The sequence below is a fragment of the Haliotis rufescens genome, unplaced genomic scaffold (genome assembly GCF_023055435.1).
Source record: "Haliotis rufescens isolate VD_foot unplaced genomic scaffold, xgHalRufe1.0.p SCAF_5, whole genome shotgun sequence".
NCBI classification, from domain to species: Eukaryota; Metazoa; Mollusca; class Gastropoda; order Lepetellida; family Haliotidae; genus Haliotis; species Haliotis rufescens.
In genome coordinates this window covers 18,294,273-18,319,400 of record NW_025964223.1, presented here as the reverse complement: position 1 = coordinate 18,319,400, position 25,128 = coordinate 18,294,273, and the positions used below count along the sequence as shown (strand labels likewise).

Here is a 25,128-nt window from a genome sequence, read left to right as displayed (position 1 = left end):
TGATTATCAATTTCATCGCACATCTCTTCTAAATATAACAGCGACTAAAACGCTGAAGATGGACCGATGGCGGCACTGTTTACTTATGTGACCTGAGCCGCGTCGAACAAGGGGTCACCAATCTTTATGTCGTTTCGCTAAATTGATCCAAACTTTTCGTCTTATTTCTGTGTTTGGTAGACACTTAGAAAGGGTGATGACTAGCATTTTCCTCCCCATTTGCGACGATGCCGTTATGTATGCTTAACCCCGGGTAAATAATGTTCTAGACATTTCATATGTATTTAGTTTCCTCGTAATGTTTTCCATCACGATTAAGTACCGTTTTCTGAGTCAATCAGTACTTCATCGTGTTTTTAAGCCAGCGAAGCAAGACGCTTCGGAATAAAAGGTCTTTGTTTCCCGTTTATGTTTTATCTGTAAAGTTATACGACACTTTAAAGACTGATGGCCATTATTATCAGATAATCTCTAGCCTGGGAGGCTTATAGTGATAATTTGAAAGTGAATTGTCAACTCGCCTCCTGATTCATGGCATGTTACTAATCAGTACAGACACAGAAGATCTCCATTCAAAAGAATATATGCCTTATGTGTCTGTTAATCTGACAGTCTCAGACTATACATTATAAGCACACAAAACTATTGTAAAAAGTCCAACGCATGCGTCAATCAAAACCTTAACGGATCCTAATAACAATATAATTGAAATCATAATATTTCAGGAGATCAGATGTCTGTGAAGAAAGTCGGAGAAGATCCCATTTACATGTATGTGATTTATTGGTCATGTAATCACAAATGATTCTCTATTGTTGACAATAACAACCCTCGTCACGTATTCAAATATGCATCAAATTATAACGAGCAGCCTCCTACCAATTGTTATCACAACTTTAAAACTATTTTGGCTGCTGTCGAATATTTTGGGCCAAATAGAAGAAGATGTTCAATGGCCTACGAAGGGGTTACGTCAGTGAGTGATGTTGTCAATGGTAGAATGCACCAACTGAAAAAGAGGAACCGCATTGGAATAAAACCATTATGTCCCAGCCAGCTGGCATCCAAAGTCTGGCTGACCTTAATGAAAAGTTGTATCTGTTCCCAGACAAGGCTTCAAGTAACATACCCATTAAATGTAAGCATCACTACGTTCATTGTATGATCAAAGAACTTCATACAAGTGACATCTACATCAATGCCGTATATCAGGACAAAGAAAGGAAGAAATCTGCCAAAACCACGCATCAGTACTTTGGACTTGACTCTAAAACGCGAAGACATACCACACAAAACAATATTCAAAGAGTCATCAGGGAAAAGTGGCTTTATTCGAAATGAAACTTTCTTGGTAAAGTACAAATTCTAGTACATTTTTGGGGTCCCATCCAGGATTCAAACCCGTACACTCAGAATGAGACTGACAACGGTATAAGGATCTATATCGAAACGTCGCTTTTTACAGTATTAAAGAAGCTGTTATCCATAAAATTGTGTCCTTACACCGTTGTCAGTCTTGCTTGACAACGGTATAAGGATCTATACCGAAACGTCGCTTTTCACAGTATTAAAGAAGTTGTTATCCATAAAATTGTGTCCTTACACCGTTGTCAGTCTTGCTTGACAACGGTATAAGGATCTATACCGAAACGTCGCTTTTCGCAGTATTAAAGAAGTTGTTATCCATAAAATTGTGTCCTTACACCGTTGTCAGTCTTGCTTGACAACGGTATAAGGATCTATACCGAAACGTCGCTTTTCGTAGTATTAAAGCAGTTGTAAACAACATATGCAAAACTTTTAATGACCTAAGAAAGAAAATCTGTCGTGCATGTTCGTGCTCAAAGTACTTGTGAAAATTGATATATGGTATTTACGTTAAAAGCAATGCTAACTCCAAAATATTAATTTGGAGAAGATAGTAGCTTATTAACGGTATTTGCATCTTCAATAGAGTTTTTTATCCGATCTGCAAATATATAAGAGCAATTTTTCTGGTATAATAATAATTAATTCAATCAATAATTGGCCAGAATTAGGAGTGTTGATTATGCTGTTTGCTTTAATTCAATAACAGGATTTACTCCAATCATGAACAAAGTGTTTATTTGACGTCTAGAAAAATATTTCTGTAAATAACTGTTTCACTTTTGACCATACATGATAAGAAAGACTTCATTTTTACATATGCCAGACAAATGATCTACATAAGTATGACAAACATCATATTCACCAAATAATCATCCTTTTTGTCTCTTCGACTCCATGCTTGGTGCTTATAGTAACTATGATTGAAACACTGTGGTTAACCCTATTGTTACAATAGTTTAATGTTCATGTTGATAGTAAAATAATAAATTTTATTTTGCGTTAAAGATATAGAACTTATTGCTGTTTAAGTGTGAAAATATCGACTTTCCAACTTGTACTGACCCATTGACCATCAACACACATACCTCTTGAACTGGCTAGCCATAATATGAGAACTGGACTTAATCTGGATTCTTCTCTAGTCTGGAACAATAATTGTTCATCACGAAAACTACAAGCAGAGGAGGGATATGTCTAGTGTAACAGATACCTACAAACATGCATCGTATTTCTATCAGTACTCATTGGACGTTGAATCCAATGAAACTGCATCAGAAAGTACTCAGTAAATATCATATATGCCTTACTATTGACAAAGCTATTCTCACAAATGGCAAATATTGACCTTCTTGGTTTGAAGTGAAATAGAATTTTCGCTTTCTGTTGAAATTGGTACCAGGATAGTTATTATAATGTTTTGAACAAAGAACTCAGAAAATAAACCCCCAAAATGATGACAAATGTTATTTTTGGTATAACGCTTTGTTTGTAAAGTACAGATTCTAGTACTTTTCGGGTTTTGGACTCGTACGAGAATCTGTACTGTACTGAGAAAGTGTTTGTTACATTTGACCACTTTGTGGCTTTGTGGACCGCCTCCGTGGTCTAGTGGTAGAGTGTCCGCCCGGAGAGCGGAAGGTCCGGGGTTCGATCCCCGACCGCGTCATACCAAAAGACGTTAAAAGCTGGTACTTGTTGTTATCCTGTCTGGCGCTCGGCATTAAGGGGCTAAAACAAGGACTGGTCGGCTCGGAGTCAGTATACTGTGTCTGAGTGGGGTATTCATGTTAAACTGCGGCATGGTATCTCAGTGAGCTAGCACTATAAATCGGCATCAGTCCGGACTAGTACAAGCAGCCACACAAACACACACACGTACATGCACGTCGCTATATAAGTGCAATAATCTTGGACGCGACGTTAAACCCCTTTTCACCTCACCTCTGGCTTTGTGTGTTCACAAAATGACGACACCGGGTGCTCACGTATATGATGAGCATACCTTCATAAATCTGCTGTCCCCTGTTTTCATATTGCTGGAATATTGCAATAAAAGGCCTAACATCCAAACCCCTTTTTTGTCTCTTGGTCCAGGACCCCTGAACCTTTGACGAAGGAGATGTAACGATATCTATAGTCACCACGTACAGTGGCAAATGCCTCATAGATCAAGGATGAAAGTTTTACGTAAGTTTGTCGTTGCGTATGTAAAAAGATATGTTTTGGCATAATTAAACTGTGTTCTTTTCTGAGACTTACAAACATTCAAGCAAATCGTTTGATTTTTTGAGAATCCGCATTGCCTCAAATTCCACTTGTCTCCAATTCTTTCTGTGACTATGTAGCAGGTAGTCGTTTCTTGGTTGTTTGAGACATAATTGGTTGGGTTGCAATGAGACCTGGGCGTAGAAGGCCTTAAAATACGACGCCTAGACAAGATCGTCTCATTACATTAATTGCATGACGCTATAGATACAGATCTGCTCCTGTTATCAACAGAGAGTTTCGTACAACAACAGGCAGGCGAATTTCAACATGTTTGCTTGTTTCTTTGTTGTTTAACGCGCACTCAGCAATATTCCAGCTATGAGGCGGTGGTCTATAAATAATCGAGACAAACCAGTGATTGACATCATGAGCATCGATCCACGCAATTGGAATACGATGACATGCATCAACCAAGTCAACAAGTCAGCGAGCTTGACCACCCGATTAGTCGCCTCTAACGACAAGCATAGTCGCCTTTTACGGCAAGAACGTTCAACATGTCCCGCTAAGAACCGTCTCTTCACAGCCCGCCTACGTGCAAGGCGTCCTGTGAAGGGTGTGACCCTAACAGCTTACGATAGGCGGCAAAGATTGGGTTGGGATAGGCAACTCTAGGGACGGGCTGTACGCAAATGGCGTTACACCAGGTTTGCAGCCGAATCAATGTTTTGTCTCCGATTCACAGATGGCAGAAAACGTTGTTGGCGACGTAGCGACGAGCGGTATGTCAGGGCAACGATTCTTGATCATGATCGGTATAGGGGCGGTAGTGTTGTAGTGTGGGGTGGTATTACACATGACAGGCGAACTGATTTGGTTATTGTGAAAGGGTACTTGACTGGCCAACGATATGCCGACGAAACTGTGCGTTCTGTCGTTGTTCCAATCGCCAGAATTAACGGCAGAATGTTTCAACTGCAAGATGATAATTTCAGACATTTCAAGAATGGCCAGATCGTCACCGTGTATCTCCGACGTGAAGGCATACGGGCGTTGGACTGGCCCGCTAAGTTCCGTGACATGTCCCCAATAGAGTGAGTGAGTGAGTTGGGTTCAACGCCGCTTTTAACAGTATTCCAGTTATATCGCGGCGTGTCAGCTTAATGTGGGAGGAAAGCCCGAAGTGATGTATGGTGCTGACAAACCTAGAAACATAATCGGGGTGAACCGGGATTTGAACCAACAATCATTGGTTACTGGCGTGCCCAAGGGACGCAACTCTGCACAGCGAATCGCGGCGCCTTAGACGACTGGGCCAGCCGTGCCCCCTTTTCCCCAATAGAGCAGCTGTGGGATGTTCTTGGCTGGAACCATACCCGTGCTCGTGGGTTTCACCGAAGTGGTAATAGATAATAGCTGATAAATATTTTAATCCCTTTACTTTTCGTTGTAATTCCACAAACGTGAAATGACAAAAAGTGTCTACAAAACAGCGTTTCAAATTGAAATCGATATGGTAAAGTTTAAATATAGAAAGGAGTTGTTGTTTTTTTATACCAATGTACTCTATTGAACCTTCGTGTGATCGCCCCCTCGAGGAGTCAGATTCTAATTCGTGGATGTCTTGGATTTAATACATGGTTTATGCTCACAATGGCTAAACTTTTTCCAGAAAGTCTAGACAATTTCGAAACAGCTTGTAAAATTAGTGTTCAGTTCTATTTAATTTGAACATTTGAAAAGTGGGTGATTAATGCCTTGTTAAGTTCCATGTGTTGCATTTAAATGTCAACCAAGTGACAAATGTGTTACCAGGTTTAGACACAACAGATTTGGCGTTAGAAATATCACGATCCGTTCCAATAAAGAGGCGACACGCGTTATGCGATCCTTTTTGAAGAAAGTCATTTGTGTTTCGATTTATTGCTCAATGACGATATTGATAGTAAAATCTTGCCTGGCATACGTTATAGATTGTGTCTGTATCATACAAAATATCTCTGTTGTAACAGACATTTAACTAACATGATGTAGCAAACTGGAAACGGTCACGGGTGTCCAAGTCATCTAAGGCGCCGCAATTCGCTGAGCAGAGTTGCGTCCCTTGGGCACGCCAGAAACCTATGATTGTTGGTTCGCATCCCGGTTCGCCCCGATTATGTTTCTAGGTTTGTCGGTGGTTTCACCGAAGTGGTAAATGTCTAAGACCTGAATCACTTAGGGCTTTCCTCCCACGTTAAGCTGAAGCGACGTGATATAACTCGAATACTGTTCAAAACGGCGTAAAAACAACTCACAAACACAGACTGGAAAAGTTTCCCCAATACAATAACAGTGAATCATATTTGTTCTATCACGCTTGACTCACGATCAAGCATAGATCGGGTCCACACAGAGACCACTCCTTTGCCTAAAGGGAATACTTCCTTCAAATGCCTTTAAAGCTACGATGATTAATGTAGGACTTTTCGGAAACGCAGTTTGATATTACGGATATGCAACATCAATTTAAGAAAAGTTTTTTTTTCAAAAGTAAAAGCTCAAGATGACATATCTGCAACATATTCAGTAATCACCCCATATATACCACAAACGGAATTACTTTCAGATAAACAAATCTTGCTCGTTGGGGGTGATTTCATTCAAAAGTGTTGTTCATCCAGCAGCAGATGAAAACCCGGTAAGGTGAGATGGAATTATGAATTCAGAACGATCCTAATAGGCAGCTTGGGTTTTATACCCCCCAGGGAGTTGAGAAAGGAACATGAACGTACAAATACTAGAATTCGTTAGCCAAGGTAATACCTGTACGCGCTATGATCATATGTCGTATGGAGTTCGTGCTATACATATGCACATATTGTTATGATGCCTTTTATATATATATATATATATATATATATATATATATATATATATATATATATATATATATATATATATATATATATATATATATATAAATATATATATATATGTCATACTTTTTCATAAAATATCTGCGATATCAAATGATGCGAGATGATTTGTAGAATGTTCATCTGAAAATATCCAACCACATTCTGGTTAAAAAATACATCCCAACGTTCGAATTTGAAACCTTCCAAAGGGAATCTCAAACCAAGTACGGTTAGGTTCAGAATGGTAACAAGTTCTGATAATGAAGGGCAAACTTTCGATACGTGGAGTAATGGTAATTCCTAAATGATATTGCTTGGGATTGCTCTGGATTATGTAGTGAGAGTTGTGTGGTATGGGTCAGTATTAAGTTGTAACCAGCAACGGGGAATGGAATTTTTGTTTGGAAATTACCTTTGCATATTAGCCTTGGATGCGTTGATGCTCCTTGATCCAGTGCTCTATGCGGCAGGGAATAGGAAAGGCACAGACGGGGAATTAGCAAGACAAAAGTGAGGAATAAGCAAGGAAAAATCTGAAAAGAACATAAAATGAACATAATATACATTTCTCTTCGTTTTTGTCATTTTTGAAAAGAAAAAAACTCATTTTTCACTTTGAGATTTAAGGGTACATTTCCCCTAAATTACCCTAAACCGGTTTCTTTGTGAGGAGGAGTGGGTTTGTGAAATACTACTACTACTACTACTACTACTACTACTACTACTACTACTACTACTACTACTACTACTACTACTAATAATAATAATGATAATCATCATCATCATCATCATCATCTTAGTTCATTTGTATGGCGCCAAACTCCATACCAGCTCGTGTGCTCATGGCGCTTACATTATTACCCCAGTCAATGGATCAATTAGAAGCAAGTCATGTCTATGAAGCCAGAATCAATTTCATGTGCTACATTTAAGAAGTAAAAACAATTGTCACGAAGATAACTGTTTTCCGTGTATTCTGAAAGCAATATGATAACCGTCTGATTGATTTTTGACCGTGTTGTGCGTGACTTACTAGTGATAACTTTTAGTCACTGGGTGTCACGTTTCAACATTATTACGTTACTATGTTTTCGCATTTTGTCAAAATATGTTTGTTACGAATTTGTCATGCACGTCTTTATATGTTTGTTAATACTCTTTAATATTGATAATGTTGTCTCCTTTTGATTCGAATTGAATTTCCGTTTATCGAACTTTACATGGGTACTCGGTAGTATGAAACTTGACACATGAAGACAAATTTCTCAGGCTCATAGTTAATATGCTGCCGAGGGAGTTGATCATGACAAAGCGAATTAAAGCTCATTGATCCGTTGACCGGAATAATAACATACCACAAGATTTGCGCATGCCTGAGTTGAGTTTAGAATCGATTAATTATTATTTATACTCATAAGACCTACGCTAGAATATGATTAGTAGAAAAAGCAATAATGATCGAAAAATTATACCCAAGAGTATTCTAACACGGACGGCCTCAACATTGTCCAGGTTAAATACCGATTTCACTAATGATCAATATTCTTGCTCAGAAGATTTGATTCGGGATGTACTATATTCTAAGGTCTTTTCAGTGTTATCAACAATGGATTCTATAACCGTGGGTGTGACCATCGATACATCTGAGTTGGTCAGACACTATATTATATATACAACATTATATATACCCTGTCGTAATGGACCTGTTCCCCTAAGCGTCATACATTCGCAAGTCAATGTAAATTTGAGGTGGCACCAGTCAGTATGTTCCGACAATATCCAATCCAGGTCTGGATTTTTAACTTTGCACCATGTGTACAATTAAGACATTTCCAGTGCACCTAGGGCAATAAGTAACTGACAGATTGATCATAAAAGACAGCAAGGTGGTGTTTGACAGATTGGAGTCAAACTTGCTGGGACCGCCAATTAGCTTGAACCCAGACCCCCTTTAAGGAACTGCGATAGGGGGGTAGTTAAAAATATACAAAACCAGAGGTTATTCTGTTCCATGGGATAGCTTGAGTCGAGGTAAGAATTTTGGGTCGTCAGTCAGAGTTCGATTCCCAGTATGGTACAATGGTCGCAATCCAGGCGTAACTGCAATATTGTAAGAAGAAGCTTAAAACCCTACAGTTTCACCTTCCGGCACCCGGGGTAGTCCCCCACTGTGTCCGTTAGTAAGCGTGGGGGACTGCACGATTGAAGTATCGATCTTGTGTTCGCGCTATCAGCCTTCAAGTAAGCCCCAGAACGACCACGAAGCATTACAACACGTAGTTGCACGATACAGATTGAGAAATGACAATTTGGTGACCTGAGTTAAACGTCAGACAGTAACAAAGTCCAATCAAGTAATCCCCCACAAAGTAAACACTTCAATATTGTACGGTAGAGGGCGGAATGCGAACACAGTACCTGTTTGAAAAGTAGTCGCTTTATTGAACAGTTTGATAAAACGTCATCATTAGGAAACATCGATAGATTCATGAGCGTGTGTTTGAGACGGGCGTTCGTCGTGACGCAACGCGGCGGCTGGACATTGCTGGGCGGCCAATAAGCTGTCTCTGAGTGGGAAGTGTGGGCTGGCCTAGTCTTAAAGGAAGGCACTCCAGCTTCCGAGAGTTGTGCTAAGCCTATACCGTGTAATGGACTTGCTCGCCCGCTCTTAACACTGCATCAATACTATCACATAGACCGGGGGCGGCCGTGCTAAACAACCCAGCTTGGGTGCCTTGCTCAGTGACGGAACGATAGGGCTTGAACGAACCTTGTAAGAGCTGGGCTGGCACAATTTATGAAATAAAGTTGGAAAAAAATTAAAGACGGTTTAGGCAGTTCTGTGATAGCGAACAAGGAGTTTAAGTGAAAAGACAGTAAAGATCAAAGAAACTTGATTACAGGTATGGATTCCCAGCATTCGTGGTGCATCTCCTTCACAGCATTGATCTACCTGGCGCTCCTACTTCAACCTGCAACAGGTAAGACATATTGTTTTTTGTAACTGGACAGACAATTTGATATATGTATCTGAGTATATTATAACTTTGGATACAAATCATGGCAAATATTATATGTATGTCCTGTATGTTTACCAATAGGGTTTCATAAATGTATGAATTCTTTTCTTCTAAACCTTGATTTATGTATTGGATAATAAATCAACTTTGATCGGCAATACAAATACTTTTTATATGCAAGGGAACGTACGAATATCATTCAGATAATTAAATATGAGTAAAAAATACACGTCTTCAATATCTGTTTGAAAAAAGTGGCTGGATATTTTGAATGAGCATAATATCACTCAGGGACATTGCAATTCCCTTGAGGAATGTCCTGTTTTTTAAGATTCCTAGTATCAAGAAGTGAGCGTAATACCCCCATGCCGTAGTAGTCACGTAACCTGGAGGGGATATTGGGGTGATGGTGTTAGAAGATTGGTTCTTTGTAAAGTCCCCATTGCAGACAATACAGATTACCCTATACGGATGTATTTGCTTTTATTCATTGATAAGCATCTAAACTCCCCGAAACGGATAGGTAAATTAGCATAAACACATCATTAAAATTCATTTCTATAAATTCTCATAAATACTGATGTTATAATGAAGATTGTCATGGCAGCACTTCAGTACCAAAACTAAGAAGCTTCTGATGAGTGTAGGCCGAAACATGATGCTGTGCAAGTATTAAGAGTCGTGACATTTGACAGATACACAAAACCAATGCCACGTCGTTTGCATGACCATTAAATGGTTTGTTCTCTGTAAGTAGAAGATACATTTGGGGCATTTCAGAGGCAATATAGTACCCGGCAGGACATCACGAGCTATATGGTGGCACTGCTATATAGTTGACAGTGCACACACCAATGCGATACTTTGTATATATCAGGGATGAACTTGTTATCATTTGCTGACGACAAATCGTTCAGAGTATAACAATATAAAAGACCCGAATGGTGATTTTGACGCTGAGTTTATTATTGATAAAACCCACATACATATATCCTTTTGGATGAACCCAAAGAAGAGCAATAAGGGAAGCTTTACTGTATCCCTACCAATTCTCAGACTGACCAAAGATGACTGATCAGTGTGGTGCATATCATTTCCCCGTGTAATAGTACGTTATAAAGTTACATAATTGCTATGGGATACATTTATTTTTTAATCGAGCAGTCACATAGAAGTTGTCGGGGATACAATGTGATAATTGTACGTTCTCTTTACAAAATCAGAGGCATTTGCTTGTCAATATCTTCTTCTGCTACATACTGTAAGAAACTTGCTGTTAACGCTTACGTCTATATCATTGGACAGAAGCATTCTTACCTGGAATGACCGAGGGACATAAAGAGAGTTTCAGATAGGGGACTGAAAGAGGTCAATACCAAACTGTTATTGTGCACAATAGGTCATGCAGTATTCGGTGAGATAACAAAAGTGAATTACTTGCTACCAACGCTTCACACCTCATTAACGTCGACAATAGTCCGAAATCGTGACTGTGAACATGTGCACACTATCGAGTGCATGCAAACCGAACACATTTATTAACGAGAAACAAACTTAAAGAAATGTATTTCATTCGACAATCTGCTGACAGAAATCAGTTTTTGATTAAGTTGATCCCTTATTGCCACTGCTATTACTGAGGTGTTAAGATTTAAACCTTCACTACCGTATTCCACTACGACCAGAATCCTCTCACAGCATTCGTATCATGGTATCAAAGATACGTGTGCATTTCGGTATTAGCAAAATTCCATTGGAGCTATAGCAATCTAGCCTCATTATAACTCTTTGTAAACTGGTCTGAGGTTTTGTTTGAAGAAACATTAGAACACATCATTTAATTATCAGATTATTGCCTGATGCTGATGTTGTTCTAAAACAACATTATTATGAAATCAACTGACATTATAAACACCTGTGAGAAAATGCTCTTCTGTTTCCAGGTTGCATTTAAAACGCCTCAATTGTTCTTCCTGTCAGGTAGTTTAAAGAGAGAATTGAAATATGGATATCAAAATAACAAAAAGATCACACTTTTTTCCCGAATTGTCTTGAAGTTAAAAACCTGATTCTGTAGTTGTATAATATAAACACAATATGTTCACGACTATCACTTATATCTTTCATTGTATTCTATGCATTCACATTCCATTCCATTGGGTGGCAGCGAAAACGAAATAGGGGTGAAAATGATATGAAAGGATCACTGAAAATCGCTTGACACCAGGTGTAACAATTGTACGGCTAAATATATATGTAAGCAAGGTCATTATACACAAGAATGTTATATTGAAATATATTTCCCACAATGAAGAGAAATCATGATTTGTGGAAAAAAGAAAACCAGCGCTATCTTGTTAAACGTCTTCACGACGAGATGGCGTAATGACATGTACAAGCCTTCACATTGAGATGGAGTAATGACATGTACACGCCTTCACATCGAGGTGGCGTTATGGCATGTACACACCTTCACGGCGAGATGGAGTAATGGCATGTACACGCCTTCACGGCGACATGGAGTAATGACATGTTCACGCCTTCACATCGAGACGGGGTAATGACATGTACGCGCCTTCACATCGAGATGGAGTAATGACATTTTAACGCCTTTACAGCGAGATGGAGTAATGACATGTATACGGCTTCACATCAAGTTGGAGCAATGACATGTACGCGCCTTCACATCGAGATGGAGTAATGACATGTACACGCCTTCACATCGAGATGGGGTAATGACATGTACACGGCTTCACATCGAGATGGAGTAATGACATGTACACGCCTTCACGACGAGATGAATTAATGACATGTACACGCCTTCACATCGAGATGGAGTAGTGACATGTACAGGCCTTCACGGCGAGATGGGGTAATGACATGTTCACGCCTTCACATCGAGATAGGGTAATGAAATGTACGCGCCTTCACATCGAGATGGAGTAATGGCATGTACACGCCTTCACATTGAGATGGAGTAATGACATGTACACGCCTTCACGACGAGATGGAGTAATGACATGTACACGCCTTCACATCGAGATGGAGTAATGACATGTACACGCCTGCACGACGAGATGGAGTAATGATATGTACACGCCTTCACATCGAGGTTGAGCAGTGACATGTACACGCCTTCACATCGAGATTGAGCAATGACATGTACACGGCTTCACATCGAGATGGCGTCATGACATGTACGCGCCTTCACATCGAGATGGGGTAATGACATGTACGCGCCTTCACATCGAGATGGAGTGGGGGCGGTCGGGTAGCCCAGTGGTTAAAGCGTTCGCTCTTCACGCCGAAGACCCGGGTTCGATTCCCGACATGGGTACAATGTGTGAAGCCCATTTCTGGTGTCCCCCGCCGTGATATTGCTGGAATATTGCTAAAAGCGGCGTAAAATCAAACTCACTCACTCACTCAAGATGGAGTAATGACATGTACACGCCTTCACAGTGTGATCGAGTAATGACATGTACACGGCTTCACATCAAGTTGGAGTAATGACATGTACACACCTTCACGGTTTAGATGGAGTAATGACATGTACACGCCTTCACAGCGAGATTGAGTAATGACATGTACACGCCTTCACATCGAGATTGAGTAATGACATGTACACGCCTTCACGGTGAGGTGGATTAATGACATGTACACAACTTCACATCGAGATTGAGTAATGAGATGTACACGCCTTCACAGCGAGATTGAGTAATGACATGTACACGCCGTCACAGCGAGATTGAGCAATGACATGTACACGGCTTCACATCGAGATGGAGTTTTGACATGTGCAAGCCTTCACATCGAGATGGAGAAATGACATGTACACGCGTTCACATCGAGATTGAGTAATGACATGTACACGCCGTCACAGCGAGATGGAGTAATGACATGTACACGCCTTCACATCGAGATTGAGCAATGACATGTACACGGCTTTACAGCGAGATCGAGTAATGACATGTACACGCCTTCATGGCGAGATTGAGCAATGACATGTACACGGCTTCACATCGAGATTGAGTAATGACATGTACACGCCTTCACATCGAGATGGAGTAAGGACATGTACACGGCTTTACATCGAGATGGAGTAACGACAAGTACACGGCTTCACATCGAGATGGAGTAAGGACATGTGCACGGCTTCACAGAGAGATGGAGTAATGACATGTACACGCCTTTACATCGAGATGGAGTAAAGACATGTTCACGCCTTCACATCGAGATGGAGCAATGACATGTACACGGCTTTACATCGAGATAGGGTAATGACATGTACGCGCCTTCACATCGAGATGGAGCAATGACATGTACACGCCTTCACATCGAGATGGAGTAACGACATGTTCACGCCTTCACATCGAGATGGAGAAATGACATGTACACGCCTTCACATAGAGATGGAGCAATGACATGTACACGCCTTCACATCGGGATGGAGTAATGACATGTTCACGCCTTCACATCGAGATGGAGTAACGACATGTTCACGCCTTCACATCGAGATGGAGAAATGACATCTACACGCCTTCACATCGGGATGGAGCAATGACATGTTCACGCCTTCACATCGAGATGGAGTAAGGACATGTACACGGCTTTACATCGAGATGGAGTAAGGACATGTACACGGCTTCACATCGAGATGGAGTAAGGACATGTGCACGGCTTCACAGAGAGATGGAGTAATGACATGTACACGCCTTCACATCGAGATGGAGTAAAGACATGTTCACGCCTTCACATCGAGATGGAGCAATGACATGTACACGGCTTTACATCGAGATAGGGTAATGACATGTACACGCCTTCACATCGGGATGGAGCAATGACATGTACACGCCTTCACATCGAGATGGAGTAATGACATGCACACGCCTTCACATCGGGATGGAGCAATGACATGTACACGCCTTCACATCGGGATGGAGTAATGACATGTTCACGCCTTCACATCGAGATGGAGTAACGACATGTTCACGCCTTCACATCGAGATGGAGAAATGACATCTACACGCCTTCACATCGGGATGGAGCAATGACATGTTCACGCCTTCACATCGAGATGGAGTAACTACATGTTCACGCCTTCACATCGAGATGGAGTAATGACATGTTCATGCCCTCACAACGAGATTGAGTAATGACATTTTAACGCCTTGACAGCGAGATTGAGTAATGACATGTTCATGCCTTCACAGCACGATGCAGTTATGACATGTACACGCCCTCACACCGAGACGCAGTGATGACCTATTCATGCCCTCACAACGAGATTGAGCAATGAGATGGAGACGTCTTCACGTCGAGACAAATCGATGACATCTTGACGTCTTCGCGACAATTGGGTTTAAGGACAGGGGGGCGGTCGGGTAGCCTAGTGGTTAAAGCGTTCGGTCGTCACGCCGAAGGCCCGGGTTCGATTCCCGACTAGGGTACAATGTGTGAAGCCCATTTCTGGTGTCCCCCGCCGTGATATTGCTGGAATATTGCTAAACGCGGCTTAAACCATACTCACTCACTCATGCCGAGATGGAAAATAGCATGTTCACATTTCATGATGAGTTGGAGTAATGACATGCAGACTTCTAATGTACATCGGTACAGTAACAAAACATGCAAAGGATCAGGTGCAGACATGCTATGTTCACTGAGGTCCACCAAGACAATTACCGACCTAATCTGTCACTGCAGTAATTAACACGACCACGTCTATGTTAGCAACTTGATATCATACCAATGGCCATTCCGCCTTTCTTGTATCTCATGACACGATCAAGACAGCAATGGTCACCCACTTGGTGAATATATATCAAAATATTGACATTAAAGACCTGTCGTAAATAAATCTCTTCATGCAAATGTGTTCCATATCATCTTGTTGCGCTGTTAAACGTATCAACAATAAATTACATTCTACAGGACATCCGTTTAATAACCAAAGACAAACAATTGCATTCCGGTTGTCTTTTTTGTCATTTGTGTGTGAAGATAACTGATAAAATTAGTTCTTTTTGTTGCATCTGATGATGCAACGATGAAAACAGGTCATGTCGGCACGGGAATGTTGATCTGGTCCAGTTAACACACCATAAGGCATTACCCGTTTAACACCTCGTTGAAAGCTACTTCATCAATGCTGAATTGATGGAGTTGGTATTTGTGCATGACGGCGTGGAGAAATACCAACCTCACTATGAGCACACCTACTTTCAGCACAACTAGTTCTATTCGAATGGAGACTTAAGGGCCTCACTTGTCTTCATAACATTTTAATTCGTATATCAGAAAATGCTGATATATGAAGAATAATAATGACTTGCGACAAATAAAATTCGTTTTGGAATGGGTTTGTTTCAATTAATATAACCGTATACTTGGAAATTATCATGATATTCGATGGGTACCTCGAAATTATACTCTCTCAGTGCATCAAATATGACATTATATTAAATGCGTTATAGTGTTACGTCAATATTGAAGCCCGAGTATAATTAGTGGCCTAATGATCCTACTCTACATTAGATATAATCAGAGCCCTCAACGTGTTGCAACTGTTGTAATATAGAAAAAAAACATTGGAAGTTCCAGTAGGCCAAGCTTACCGTTAGACCTCATTTTCATTGCTTAAAGTGTTCCTCGCCCTAGTTTCAGTTCCATGGTGACCATCTTCTACATTTCACGGGTGTCCAAGACAATTAAGTGGCCAGACATTTCTTCTGTTTGGTGAATCTCATGGCCAAGTCCCGATTCTTTCTCAGCGCCATACCTGTGCTCGTGTAACTTACCCAAGTGGTAAACGAAAGTATTTATAGGCATTTAGAAGGTAGGAATATTATGGATAACAGCTTCTTTAATTATACACGCACAACGTTTCAGAGCTTCGACTTGCCCGCTACATCAGGTGAATGGTGATGTCCACATTCCTCCTTGTCATGAAGTTGTAAACGTCTAAGACCATCATTACCGCGGTTTCTCTACTTTAAGCTGACATACTGCTACGACGTTAAACTGACTCACTCTACGGCGTTACATTTAGAGTGAGTGAGTATGGTTTTACACCGCTTTTTGTAATATTCCAGCAATATCACGGCAGGGACACCAGAAATGGGCTTCACACATTGTACCCGTGTCGGGAAACGAACCCGGGTCTTCGGCGTGACGAGCGAACGCTTTAACCACTAGGCTACCCGACCACCCCTGTTACATTAAGAGCTAAAACATAGGACAAAATATTCTGAGGACAATTGACACCAAGTGTCCCCGACATTTTACCAGCCCTACAGACCATGTCATGACCATGGTCATTGATTGTCTAATAGCTTTCTTAAAGCATGTGCGATACAAATTCGAAAGGTCAATGTCTATATCTTTAACAGAAACAGCCTGTTTGTAGGTTAATCACAAATTCCAATTACATCAATGAAGTGATAATCTGGACCATTTATCTCCCTATCATGTATGCGTTTAGTCCCCATGATAAGAAGTAATTCACATGCATTTGAGTCCATGCCTGTTTGGCAAACACAAGAAGAAATTGGTCTGCTAATCTATTATGCAGGCTAACATTTCACAGATTGTTGAACACGAGCATGGGAGCTCTGGTACGAGAGTTGTTGACATACTGATTGAATTCATGGTTTGCTTCCATCACTCCACTATTGTTCTACCGGGTATAACGCCATTCAGCCATGAAGTCTTTTCTTTTCCACGCCCATCAAGGTATTTCTATATTTGGAATAGAATAATGGCAATCAATATCCAATTTCCAGTATGAATACAACCCCTCCCCATTAGCTTGAGCCAATCCCGCTTGTCAAATACATGTACCCGTTTCAGACCCGACCCAGCCGGGGTAATGGGTGCATGGAGGCGTCAGTACTAGGAGTCATCACATTGAGGATCGGTCCAGTAAATTGCAATCGTCAAGTCAGCCTGTCTGTCCTGGGTGATAAGTCAACACATTGGTATTGCAAATCCATCCATATGTTCAACACATCGAATCTGAAAACTTGTCAAAAAGCTTGAATCATTAAACATTCCTTTCCCTTTAGCCCTTAAATTACCCTTCTTTCCAACAACCTGTCACCGCTTGCCTATTGAAACAGGAAGATGGAATGTGACATCGATATGGGATCATATTTGTAAATTATTTGATATGAAAATGTTGGTGATGAATATCATTACATTTGTAAAAAAACATATTTTAACAATGGTCATAAATTGTATATCCCATTTAAATATAGGAATGAACCAAATATGCTGAAATTCGTAGACTTGTTTAACTCCTAAAAAATATCTGTCCAGAAGAAACTTTCTCAATTAACTGATGTCATCACGAAAGCCGCTCAAGATCCACGCTAATCCTCTCTACGCCTCACTGTTTGTACCTCATATGCCGAGGACCGATGTTAGAGTTTAATTAAGTTTTGTTTTGGTTATATCAGTCTATACATGCACAATTTTCTGTTTTGTCTTCTCACAGCTGTCATATCGTGATATTACTGAAATATTGTTAAAGTTAAGTCGCGTTAACTACAGTAAAGAACCCGTAAGATTTATGTAACGTAACGTTCGTTCTTCATCGTCACTATCTACTATGTATCCGTCCGTCGTCACCGACACCACCTACCAAGTATCAATACATCGTCACGTCATTAATTACTAAGTACCCGTACGTAGACACGCCACTAGCTGCTAACTACCCTTACGTCGTCACGCTAATTATCTACTGAGTACTTGTACGTCTTCCCGTTATTATCTACGCGCTACCCGTACGTTGTCACGTCAGTTTCTAAAATGCAGCTGTACTTCGTCACAGCATTTTATCTACCGAATAGCCGTACATCGTCACCGACGTTGTCTACTAAATATTCTTACTTTTTCTTCATTATATATTAAGTATCAAAACGTCGTCACGTCATTATCTCCTAAGTATCAGTACGTCGTCACGTTATTATCTACTGAATATCCGAACGACGTTTACGTCATGATTTACTAACTATCAGTTCGTCGTCACGTCATTATGTACTTATAATCAGTACGTCGTCACGTCTTATCTCCTAAGTATCAGTACGTCGTCACGTTATTATGTACTGAATATCCGTACGACGTTTACGTCATGATCTACTAACTATCAGTATGTACAGTAACTAATTATCAGTACGTCGCCACGTCAATATGTGCTAAGTATCCGTACGTCGTCAGCTTCATCATCTACTAAAAATCCGTACGTCGTCAGCATCATCATCTACTAAATATCCGTGCGGCGTCTATCAATCCAGTATACGACATGACATTACCATCAGTCTAATAACAGTTCATCATCACTTCAGTCCTAAAGCACTAACAATGACAAATGCTTCTCTACCTTGAAGATAACTTCGTAAATGCAGTTACTTCGTTGCATTTTAGATAATCGATGTTAACTGTTCGATAGGAGGTAATCAACTGTGTTTCGCTATAATCAATCACAGGCGCATTGATGTAAGATTAGATATGTCAACAGATCTGCCTTGTGACAAGATGACAGGATCTCCAGACCTTGCAACGTTGCATAAGAGATTAGCGGTCTTTACGTGAGATTACTGACACAGTCAAATCCCGGCTGCATGCCTGTCTGATGAAATGTCGGCATCGCGAAGGGGCAACACTCTTTCAGAAGATTAAATACAATTTTGACGACATGTGAAACGCATTACCACATTTCTTATTCCATTTCATTTTACGCAAAGCCTGCTTCGAGCTCATCTTAAAGATAGTCCTCGAGTCATATTAAAAGGCCAGAACACTAGACTGACATTAAGTCCCAGAAATACAGTTATCTTATTTAAAAATACATATCTACAAAACAAAAAAGAATTAAATCTAAATGGAGCCCAGAACAATCCTTAATTTCAGAACTGACAAGAAAAACTGTTTGATACCAATGATGATCTTTCAACGTATCTGAAGTCTTTCATGGAGACACGGGGTTCGTCATGTTGACACGTCATGTGAGAATTCTCCTAAGTCGCCTACAGTGAGTTTCATTCGTTTAATCAGCACATGTTGATCAATGATAACTCAATCGAGTCTGCGTTTTTTTAAAATAATCACCAGTTGTTTGGTCTATATTTCTTTTCTTGTGAGAATGGGGGCGGTCGCATAGCTTATCGGTTAAAGCGTTCGCTCGTCACGCCGAAGACCCGGGTTCGATTCCCGACATGGGTACAATGTGTGAAGCCCATTTCTGGTGTCCCCCGCCGTGATATTGCTGGAATATTGCTAAAAGCGGCGTAAAACCATATCACTCACTTTTGTGAGTATGAATACCTCTACGACATTAACGTTTTACGTACGTGTTAAAAGATCATATATCCGTACACGATGCACTTTATATTATCACTTATGTCGACACCTTTTCTTTAACTGTAGTGATTCAAAGTTCCAAAATCCAAATTAAATCAAAATCAAAATCCGTGATTGATCACTGTATTAGGATACGACACATATTCTCTTTAATTTCTCTCCTTACTTTCACCCCTGACTAAAATCTTCATCCAGTAGTCTATGAATTGATGATTATTCTTGACCTGCATTATAACAAGAACAAATAAGCTCATTGTATATAATCATTAATATCTGATAGTTATTAGAAAGATGATACATTTTACATTCACATTCCTGCCAGCAATTATATTCTCCATCTATAAGTGCAATGCCATGAGGATAGGTACTTTATGTAATACATACAAATAAATTTTAACAGGTTTCCATTGTAATGAATATACAAATCAGTGCATTTCAGTATAGTTTTCACAGCTAGATTATCTGTCATGGAGGAGCAATGGACACTTCGGTCAGCAAATCAATGTCGCTTAACCTTATCTGGCGAGAAGCTGCTACAACGCATAGCATTATAACGAGATTCGTCTTCAGGCTCTCATTAACTCGTTACACAATTCCTGGGTTTCAAATTAAATTTAAGCATCAACGCACAAACTATAAACGTATCACATGATAACATATTTGGAGAAATCTTGAGGGAGAGATTTGTCTCCCTTTATTTCTTCCGTTGCATAAAACTAAGCTGGCAGCGGCCTGATATCGGATGAAATGCTCAAATTTGAGAGGTTATAACCCTTTATGTGTCGTGATCATCAAAAGTGGAGGTTTTCATTTTTTGTCAGTGAGGCGTTTCTTGGCTTTCATTTTATCTTTCACGTTTCTATCAATCTAATCTATCCGAAATTATAACCGGTCAACCAATAGAGAGGCTGTTTGATGGTAGGAGAGAACATTTGACACAATGAACAGCCCTCGCTGGCTTCAGTACTATCTTGTTCAATTACACATTTCTCAATTACGTGTTCATGATGACGAATGCTCCTAAAGTAGCATTTTGTTTGATGCTGATGTTTTATAACCAATAAATGAATATTTCATTTGTTGAATTGTCATGTGACGTTTATGTGTTAACCTTTCCATATACACAAGAAACCGCTGCCGAGTGGAGAGTACATTGTACGATTTCAACTAGACCATGAGCATGTATTTATGAATCACGATCAAATGGCGATGATACCAGTTTCGCGAAAACGTGGGACTATCCTGACTCACCGGTGACACCCTGCAAAAACGCATGCAAAGGGAAGTCAATTGTTCACCTGAAAAATAAATCTACTGGAACATAATTATGATTTCAGTGAATTGTAAAGGAGAACGTTCTTTACCAAACAACATTTTTGGTTGATGATGTGAATCGGTAATGATCGAAATAACACAGCATCCCGGAAACAATGTCTCTTTTAAACGAATGATTCAGATACTATGAAATACATTTAGGTGAAGACGTCAAAGCCCGACATCACTAACTATAGTGTCGATTACTAATGGGAACTAGATATAAAACAGATGGTTTTCTAATCTACAATCAACAGGTCGTACGTACTTGGTTCAACGCCATACATCTCGGATTTCATGCCTACATTACAGTTCTGTAATGTATAGTTATGTACCAAACGTCTGAACCCGGAAACCTATATTTATCCGATAATTACACAGACACTTAGCAATTAGTCCAATGTCCGCCATTTACTGTCTTCTTCCTGTGTGTTTAAACCAGTATTATCAGAACAGACGTTTATATAATCGCCTCAATAACTATAATAGTCACATATCTACGCCCGATAGCTGTGGTAGAAACATATGGTTGCTAATGGTTACGGAAAACCTATAATTGCCAACTATGATGACATGTGAGCCAAAAACGACACCGTCCCCAGCCATGTAAAATGACACCCTGTAAATCCGACACCGTCCCCAGCCGTGTAAAATGACACCCTGTAAATCCGGATGTAATATTTCCTGACGAACTGGCCCGAAATGCCAGATTTTCGGTACTTTGTTTGTTTTTTAACGCCGTTACATTCCAAGTATATGACTCCGATCGGTTAATAATTTCATCTACCCGAGACAATCCATTAATTGACGTCAAATACTTCAACCAAGTCATCGAGCCTGACCATGCAATCCCGTTAGTCGCTTCTTACGACATGCATGAGATGCTGAAGACCAATTCCGATATAAAATTTAATACAAGAGTGAGTGAGTGAGTGAGTATGGTTTTACGCCGCTTTTAGCAATATTCCAGCAATATCACGGCGGGGGACACCAGAAATGGGCTTCACACATTGTACCCTTGTCGGGAAACGAACCCGGGTCTTCGGCGTAACGAGCGAACGCTTTAACCACTAGGCTACCCCACCGCCCCATTAATACAAGAGAATAAACAGTCTTTTTTATCCGCTGAAACAGATTCCATTTGAGGTAGAGGGCCCCGACCTTCACTGGTGGATATTTGTATTTACAAAGTAGTTATAGTGACTTGTTTTCGATTGACGATATCATTGGTACTGAGTAAACTCCCTGTGTATGTGCGTGTGTACGTGTGTGTGTGTGTGTGTGTGTGTGTGTGTGTGTGTGAGGGGCGGTCGGGTAGCCCAGTGGTTAAAGCGTTCGCTCGTCACGCCGAAGACACGGGTTCGATTCCCGACATGGGTACAATGTGTGAAGCCCATTTCGCCGTGATATTGCTGGAATATTGCTAAAAGCGGCGTAAAACTATACTCACTCACTCACTCACTGTGTGCGTGTGTGTGTGCGCATGTATGCGTGCTTACGCACGTGCATGTGCGAGTGCGAGTGTGTTTATAGTATCATAATAATTGCTCATAATGATAGTCCTATGTTGGTCGCGGTCAAAAGTGAGGACTGTTCCCGATATGATAATTTTCATTCAGAAAATCTTTCTCTTATAAGTGGTCAGGAGAGTTTTAGACCATTCCCTTTTATGCACCTCTTTGCTCATCAGAAAGTAAGTGAACAGACCGTCTCGATGAGTCTGTAAATAGAACAGTAACATTCTTCGTTACAGTCAAATCATAAACTGCTTCCACGTCTGGCTCATCATTACAGTCTAAGGATTAAGCTAGGGTTTACAAAGTGATTATGGGTCTTGGGGCATAGATTTGTAATCACTGTCCATGTAACTACACATTTCTTGTTTTTTATGATAAGTTGATTATCTGAATAACAATAACCTTAGGGACCGGTCCTATATTACAGGGAGTGGGGGAAGGGGTGAGATTACGGCAGTGTGTGTGGAAAAATGACAGGGAAGGAGGGGGTCGCCAAAATGTATTGGGAGGGGCCATGAACAAATTGGGGGGGGGGGGGGGGGGGGGGGGTAGGGTTGGGGGATGGTGGTGCTCGGCAATGTATGATATAGTCCTAATACCAACCTCACCCTTCCCACCCTAATAAATTACCAGTCCCTTACCCTAATTACCATTGTAGAGCTTGTATGGCATACTGACGACTCCGCGCCGATCAGTCCTTGTTTAAGCCTCTTAATACCGAGCACCAGGCAGGTTAACGACAACTTCCATCTTTTAACGTCCTTTGGTTTGGTATGACGCGGCCGGGGATCGAACCCCCGACCTTCCGCATTCCGGGCAGACGCTCAACATTAGACCATGGAGGCGTATACAAGGCATATTACAGACTGTTTCTTCTGTATAACATGTTACAAAACACATAAGAGTCTACTTTCACCTCTATTTTGCCTTTCACACCCAATGGTTTCGTTGGATAATTGAGACTGATTATCTCTGACCTTGACTTCATACTCATTGAACGTCGCTATGTTACATGTGTCATTTTTTGAATTACCGCCAGTACCGTCCAGGTTGACCTTTCTGTATACACTTACCTGTATTTTAAAACTTTCTCGACATCGACATTTATTCTCATCGGGAACAAGAGCGGTGATAGAGGAGGCAGGGTAACTGGGAATTGATTTTCAGTGAGGTTTTGTTTTAGTGAGTAAATATTTCACTTAATGAGTGAATATTTAGATGTGAACTTAAGTTGTATTCGCCTGATATATCACTTGGAAGGACTAGTGAGTGCGTTGTAACGTTTTTACGCCGCTTGTAGCAATATTCCTTGAATCTCCCGGTTGGGGACAACAGGAATGGGCTTCACACGTTGTACCAATGTTGGAAAATCGAACCCGGGCCTTTGGAGTGACGAGCGAACGCTTTGTCCACTAGGCTACCTCATAGTCAACTGAAGGTGAGCGTAATTGCCCCTCCCCCTCCCCTTCCCCAACCCTACCCCATGGCACCCATCACAAACGTATGCAAGGGCAAGGCAATTGTCCACCTAAAACCACCACCACCACCAACGACAACATCATCAACAACAACAACAACAACAACAACAACAACAACAACAACAACAACACGGGAACATATAATGGTACAATGTGTGAAGCCCATTTCTGGTGTCCCCCGCCGTGATATTGCTGGAATATTGCTAAAAGCGGCGTAAAATCAAAGCCACTCACTCACGTATGGTACAAGTCAAAATAGTGAATTGCATCGGAAGTAATGTTTTTCAATGATGCGTCAAATTTGGAAATGTCCTCCACATGTCTTTCATAAAACCTTTTGAAAACTTTGCTGAGGCCATGAAGGTTGAAACCCTGATCAAACAAATTTTAGAATCGCGTGACGATTTTTGAAGTCTTCGTGGAAAGAGCATGCTCGATTGTACCTCAGAACTTATGAACTGTAGACACCAAATATAAAACGTCAACACCAGAGTCCATTACCTACCGAGAGTAGACTTCACTGGGCGTAAAAGGCAAATATGAACATTATATGAATACATCACTGAATATCAGTGAAGGCTGAAGCTGCTGGAACAGTGATGTACACAAAGGAAAAAGTTGAAGTCATCCCTCATGACAAACAATCTTGTGAGTTATTTTGTCACTTTATGCAAACAACTAACTATGGAACAGACGAGGCGGTTTTTTGTCTGTTTCAGGAGTGTAGATGAATGGAAGGTAATTGTCTATTTGGTAATTATTGAACGACATCAGTTCATCGCTGAGGCTTATGTTAAACTTTTGTCCAAATTCCCTTAGTTTGATTTTGTCAATCCGAGCAGAAATTATGTATATATATATATATATATATATATATATATATATATATATATATATATATATATATATATATATATATATAATTCAAGCAGAAATTCCGATTCATATATATAATTTC

General features: G+C 40.5%; 1 protein-coding gene across 1 annotated transcript in view; it reads left to right on the top strand.

The window, feature by feature from the left end:
- The first annotated feature begins 8,958 nt into the window (after nt 1-8,958).
- LOC124145234 overlaps nt 8,959-25,128 on the top strand; it is a 66,031-nt gene continuing 49,861 nt past the window's right edge. The window contains exon 1 of the mRNA XM_046514962.2: nt 8,959-9,460. Coding sequence (XP_046370918.1) covers nt 9,385-9,460 — 76 coding nt within the window. The 5' untranslated portion in view covers nt 8,959-9,384. The remainder of the gene's footprint in view (nt 9,461-25,128) is intronic.